The sequence below is a fragment of the Fopius arisanus genome, unplaced genomic scaffold, assembly GCF_000806365.1.
Source record: "Fopius arisanus strain USDA-PBARC FA_bdor unplaced genomic scaffold, ASM80636v1 scaffold00169, whole genome shotgun sequence".
Taxonomy (NCBI): Eukaryota; Metazoa; Arthropoda; class Insecta; order Hymenoptera; family Braconidae; genus Fopius; species Fopius arisanus.
In genome coordinates, this window is record NW_011887908.1 from 110,728 (window position 1) to 117,354 (window position 6,627).

The 6,627-nt window shown below is 49.0% G+C and overlaps 1 protein-coding gene across 1 annotated transcript; it reads left to right on the forward strand.

The window, feature by feature from the left end:
* Positions 1–903: 903 nt before the first annotated feature.
* On the forward strand, positions 904–4,203 carry LOC105272399 (proteoglycan 4-like). The gene is made up of 3 exons (XM_011314517.1): positions 904–1,107; positions 2,168–2,995; positions 3,130–4,203. The coding sequence occupies exons 1-3, from the start codon at positions 904–906 to the stop codon at positions 4,201–4,203; spliced, it is 2,106 nt and encodes a 701-aa protein (XP_011312819.1).
* Positions 4,204–6,627: the final 2,424 nt, after the last annotated feature.

Consider the following 6,627-nt stretch of genomic DNA (forward strand, 5'->3'; position numbering starts at 1 on the left):
GCATTTTCACATATGAATCAAATTAAATCATCAAATCGCACAATTTTATCGGACTCTACTCTCAAAAATTCAATATTAATTGCAATAAGTAATTATTCACCGGATTTAGAAAAATTATCAGCTGCCATGGAGTTCCACTTTTCACATTAATAAGTTTTAATGCAATGGCGCATGATGCATGGCTTATTAATAATCGGGGCATGGGGTTTCTATGTTGCTGTGCATGCAATTTTCTTATTTTCCTAATATTTTCCGCTATTCCTTCCCATTCCTTAATCTCCTTTCCTTCCAACACTGAGAGAAGAAAATGGTTTAGAAAATGATAAAAGATCTAATCGTTAACGATCAAGGAGTTTGCGATTAGAATTTTTTCATATTATGACACCATTTTTTTCTTTAAGTGTTTTCCTGACGGAATACGCCTACCACCTTCCCGTGGTTTCCGTTGAGCAGCTATGAAAAGTGCTGGCCAAGAGTGGGCAAAACTTATAAATATTAACAAACTTACGAACTTCTAAAACTTACATACATAATTTATTGATTGAATTTTAAAAAACTGACATCTCATTTTTTTTCAATTTTTGCTATAATAATTATTCAATATTACGGTAACCAAGAAATAATCAATTTCTGGCACCATGATGTTTGAAGAATTACCCCTGATACAACTGAGGATTTTCCACGTTGAATTGGTGAAAATTTGTTTGAATTTTTAGGCGGTAAGGTTTTTTAAATTTGAAAGGAAAGCGCGCGGTGCTCTCTCTGTCTAACTGCGCCCCACTACGTACACGCTGCTACTCCCACCCTGCCTACGCTGGGCTTCACGCAATTGGGGTATTGTATTTTTAATAATGGGTCTAATAGGGTTTTATGGCCCCGGCTCCCGAGGCTCCGACTTTGCCCATGCCTGATCTAGACGCTGGGAAATTGGTGCTGCCCCGCGAATTGCGTCCGCAGGCCATTTCCCACTGCCATGATCTTCCCCAAGCAGGCCACTTGGAGGTTGATAAGACCTATCGGCGTCTCTACGAGGCATATTATTGGCCAAATATGTTTAGAGATGTCGTGGCCTTTGTCCGCCACTGCGACATTTATCAACGCTGTAAGGTTGAAAACGCCTTACCGCGGGGACATATGGGTAGGTGAGTAATCCAAGGTCCTTGGACGACCGTGGCAGCCGATATAGTTGGCTCAATTACTCCTAGCAAATCAGGCTTCTCCTATGTGCTCGTGTTGCAAGATCTCTTCACTAAGTGAATTGAATTAATCCCCCTCCGGCGAGCCACCGGCAAAGCCATCAGGGAGCAGGTGGAAAACGTAATTATCTCACGCTGGGGAACCCCACACGTGCTTTTCACCGATAACGAAACCGAATTGGTTGATCGGGAGATCCAAGCTCTGGTAGAGCGTACTGGGATGAAGCACGGGACTTCACCCCCTTATCGCCCCCAGGCTAATCCAGTCGAGAGGGTCAATCGTGTATTAAAAATGATGTGACGCGCGTTCATCGACGGTGATCATCGAACGTGGGACACCCATTTACACGAATTCCGTTTTGCGTACAATACGGCGGAACATAGTTCCATCCAAACGACTCCAGCGTTTGCGAACTTCGGCAGGAATCCCCTGCCGGCCATATCCCTTCGCCGCGAGCTAGAAGGAGACATCGAAATAATCCCCAGCGAACCCAGCGAGTGGGTTGACCAAATGAAGCGATTGGAGACGCTCCGTAAGGCCCTCACTCACGCCATGCGGGAATCGTCTGACAAACAGGCGCATAACTACAATCTCCCTCGGCGCGACGTTGAGTTCCAAGAGGGTAACTTGGTTTTGCGACGCACTCACCCATTATCCAATGCGGCGAAACATTTTTCCGCTGCGTTGGTCCCTCCATTCGAGGGTCCTTTCATGGTTAATCGAAAGGTCTCCCGAGTTCGATACGAACTTGTGGATTTTTCCGCGAAAGCTCAGGGTGAGTCCGTCATACAGGACTTAGAACCCTATCAATCTCCAGTACCGGCCCCGTAACCCTCCGGTTACCGGCCTCCGTAATAATCTTACGGCCCACAAGCGCCCCGTAGTACGGGAGTCGCCAAAAGAAATTTCCCCCGTTTCTGGGTGGTCCCTTGTCCGGACAAACTCTCCGGTTTTGCCCTCTCTGTTATAGGTCAATACCACCACACCAGCCCCCCAGACCGAGGGTTCAGCCCCAACCGTGGACCTGACGGGCAGTTCTCCACCAGCCTCTCCCCAAGGACCGGAGATCAAGGAGGAAACTGGCCTCATTACCAGCCAGCAGCGAGCCGCCCGCACCGCGGAGCTGGCTCTGGAGCGCATCCTCTTCCCCGAGGGAATCCCAGCGGAACTGGACGACTTTGCTCTCCCCGAGGACAGTGACGATGATCTCGCCTCGGCACACCCCCGGGAGGCCACGAAAGCCACCCCACAGGGCTCCCCGAAGACGAAGGACCCGCCTCCGAGAGGACCATTGTCCCCCGTCACCGTCCTTGAGAAACTACCTCCATCCGGAAACCCTGAGGGACTGCCGTCCCCACCAGCAGGAGAGGCCCCGATCTACCTCCAGGATTACTGGGACCCAGTAAGACTCTGGCTTTCTGAGATGCGTAGCATCGAGGAGCACCATCCCGGCTTCACCGCGGCCTTGCACGCCTGCACACTGACACCGACCCACCACCTGTCAGGCGTCAGGTTCACCATCCCTTCCATTCCTCTGGAATCGGTGAGTGGCGAATTCCCACAGGATGACAGTGAGGAGAAACTCCCGGAGGCTGCCTCCGTGGCTCGATCATCCGAACGGGCACCGACCCCGCCGGCTCATCCGATTGTGAAAATCGGCTCTAGCTCCTCGAGCTCCAACTCATCCAGCTCCACGAGCTGCAGCAGCTCGTCTTCCGAGTCCGGGGACTCCCTCATCCCCTGTCCAGAGCCCGAGGAAGGGGACCCAGGCCGTCCATCAGACGACCTAGAGGACCAGGCAATATTCCCCGTGGGGGAGGACCCCGCCAGCACGCCGGCACCTAGTGTCCAAAGCACGGCTCGCTCGAGGAAATCTCGCTGCCCAGCACTGTGCGCACAGTAGCGTCGCTAGCTTCAACTTCCCCTCACCAGGAGGTTGAGTTGGCCCCCATCATCACGCCGCTCACCAACCCACAAGCCGGCGAAAGGACCCCACCACATCCGCCCCTCAAGGCAGTTGAGGATGGCAAGAAGCCTCCAGAAGTCACACCTCCGGGGTCCAGGAGTGCACTTGCCGCCGTGGCCAACCATCCGGGCAAGCCAGCCCGGGCTCCTGAATCCGCCGCTAGAACGGCAGAAGCACCCCCTCGGCAGGCAGCTGTCCACTCACCCAAGGACGCGGCACCCGACACCCGCCGCCCCGGTCTCACGACAAAACGAGGGCCACCCAGAAGACCATCAGGAGGGAAACGGAGGAAACCTCGACACTGGTGTTTCGACTGCCGTCGACATGGCCATACACACCAGGCCTGCCCAAACCCGACGGGGGAGATCTTCTGTGGACAATGCCCACACCGTCTGCGAGCCGACAGGGTCTGCCCCGAGCACGGCCCAGTGGCGCAACCTGCTGGTGGACGAACAACAGGATACTCGGAGAAGGCAACAGAGACTCCCCGGGCAGCCTTACCTCCACGAGCCGCCCCGGCTCCATCCGGCGCTGCACCACGCTGCCCCACGGCCAGCGCAACCAGTCCTCCCCAGGAGTACTCGGACTCTCACCCTCGACGGGAGAGGCCCCGCCAGAGATCACCCTCGCTGCCCAGGAAGGGGCGAACAGAGGACTACTGGGCTCCCTTCGGGAGGACCCCTGTCCAACCCGCAGCAGTCGGACTGGCTTATCCGCTCCCCCGGGAGGAGGAAGCTCCAGAAGATTCGGGGCTCCGTTTCTTCTGGCAGCCACCAGACAGAGCACCCACCTCGCTGGCCTATCCCCAGAAGTATGGGAGCAGATCCGCAGGCAGAGGACGCGGCTACGACACCCAGGTCGGCGCTGCAGCACTGGGGACGTCAACCCTGGGTCGGGGAACAAACGCCCGTTTCGGGCCCCCAACAACGACTCCTGGACCCCGTTGGCCCCGGGGGACCCTCGAGGCCCTTCAGAGCATCCTGGACCAGGCCCGGCGCGACCAGCAGCTGAGTCCAGAGCCCGGATACTACCCCCATTAAAACCGGTGGCAGCATCCCTGAGAATCGAAAGCAACGTCCCCGTGACTCGGTGGCTCATCCTCGAAGGAAGGATGCACATCCGAAGGGGAATCCTCCGGCTAGCCACTCGTCGCCAAGAGTGGCGACCCAGTATTTTTTTTTGTTTTGTTTTGTTGTTTGTTGTCGTGGGATTTGCACACTTTCTTCTTTTTGCGTACGTCCTTTGATAGGATAGTTTTTTTTTGATACCATTTTTTTTTTGGATAAGACCTTTTTTTTGTATTTTGAGATGCTGGTTTTGAATAGGGTGCCAATAACCAAAGTTAGTTTTCTGTTCACTATGATAAATCTCACAAGTACCTGGAGGCACCCACAGTACAAGCCACGTAGAGTAAGTTTTCGTGATAATGCGGAGGCATCCAATCGGGGAAATGACTCCCCACAAACGCCACTTATGCGCCATAGGCGCCTAGTGGCCAACTATGTTCCTTTTTTTATTATTATTAAGTTTGCCTTTCAGAGGCCGTTGCGGGTCAGAAGACCTGGCAAATATATACTGTAACGTGGTATTTTACCAGTTACTGGTTCTCGACCGTTTCGCAATTTTAGAGACTTCCACCAGACGGGAAGTCACCTTCAATGGCGAGAGTTTTGAGAAGAGAGGAGAACATACGTTTGATTGTATTTTGTTTTATTTTGAATTATGCGCCACCGCGTTCCATCCTGAGGACATCGACGAGGATCCCTGGACGCCGAGAGATGTCATCGAACTCCTAATTTCTGATGATAACTGGATTTTTGATGTGGCCGATAATGGAGCCACAATCCAGCTATCAATTACCACGGAAGTCACGTATCACCAGAGCACGAGGTTTCGCAATTAATGGAAAAAAAAGGAATAAGTTAATCAGGAGAGTTACTATTCTCTCATGGGTAGTAATTAATGCACGAATAATGTTGTAATTTTAGGGATGCGCTGAGAATTTATTCTCGCTAATTCAACACAATTAATGATTGTGAAGCATCGCGAAATTTAATAGCGTATGCGTTTTGAATATGATGTTTGTGTCGCGCATGCCCGAATACTTGGAACTGGTGGATAAATAGATTATCCCCACCTAGTTCATGATGCCGTAGCGTTCCCCACCTGTTGCGAATTTTCACGTGCCTCGAAAAATCACTTCCCGTGTGGTGGAGAAAGTGAGCGGATCTAATTAATAATTCTGAGATCAAAGGACGCTATTGTAATAAATCGGAAATAAGGACGCCATTACAGTTCATCATTTAGCAAGGATTGTGAGACTTTGGAGGAGATTTTGGAAGTCGTGGGTGAGCGTGGTGGCCCAATTATTTTATTGTGATTTTTATAATTTTTTTAGTGGGCAGAGATTCAGCCGAATTATTTGGTGTTGCGTACACCCGAGTCCTTTAGGACTATTAGCTGATTATTCTATTAGTGAATCTCTGACCACTCTCTTCAGCGAATTTTAACTCACTCTCTCATTCATATTTATTAGTGGATTTCATTTTGTTGATTTTGATTAATTACTTTTTTTTTTCGAGTTTCGCGACTTTGTATGATAGAGTTGTGTCGCGAAATTCAGTGACTCTCGCCGTTGCATTTTATTTTAATTTCAGTTAATTTGAAGGTCTCGTGACTTCTCGAACATTTGTCTCTTATATTGTATTTATTTCGTGTAGTTTTGCTTGTCCGAGGTCACGTATACCGATCGATTTTCACGTTACTGTTTCAAGTTATTGAATTTACTTGACTATTTCTGATAAAATATTTCTGATAAAATTTTCTTGACTTTTCTGACTAGTGACAATTGAGTTTTGTGACTCAGTTGTTTTTCAATACTTTAATATTTATTTTGACTTATGTGACTGTTTTACTTTTATTTATTTATTTTTTTTTATTTATTAGACATCAGAAAATCTTCATTTAATAGTAATTTGACGATAGTGACCAATTTAAAATTATATAGAGTGCACAGTAACGAGTGGTCGATTTGAGGGGATTTTATTTTATATATTTTTTTTTATGTATCGAGACTGATTTTTTTTATTAAATATTGTTCTCCCCGACAATTCTTATTTTATTTTTTATTTTTTTTTGCTGAAGATCCCAGTCGCATCCCCTTTCAGCTTCCGATTTTCTAAATCTCTACGTGTTGAGCTACTGGAGCAATTGAGGCTGAGAGCGGAGAAGGATTTCGATACTGTGGTCATTCCGTTAAAAATTGACCTGGCGCCTAACTGATTTTTCTGATTTTTTTTTTGGGGTGTTTTGGTGCCAGATGGCGGGCTAATGGAACCGAAAACCTCCGTGAACCTCCGAAAATTTCGTCGCAATACGTTTCAATGAAGATTATGCATTTATTCCGACCATTACCTCAGGGTGAGGGTTCGAGCTTTTCCCCGACACTACGTTTGGTGGAGTTT

What these genes read in the sequence shown, in the direction of transcription:
- LOC105272399 (XM_011314517.1), top strand. Translation starts at nt 904, where the DNA reads ATGCCTGATCTAGACGCTGGGAAATTGGTGCTGCCCCGCGAATTGCGT. An exon ending in ACATTTATCAACGCTGTAAG is followed by an intron (nt 1,108 to 2,167) that starts GTTGAAAACGCC and finishes TCTCTGTTATAG; the next exon opens with GTCAATACCACCACACCAGC. An exon ending in CAGACGACCTAGAGGACCAG is followed by an intron (nt 2,996 to 3,129) that starts GCAATATTCCCC and finishes TCCCCTCACCAG; the next exon opens with GAGGTTGAGTTGGCCCCCAT.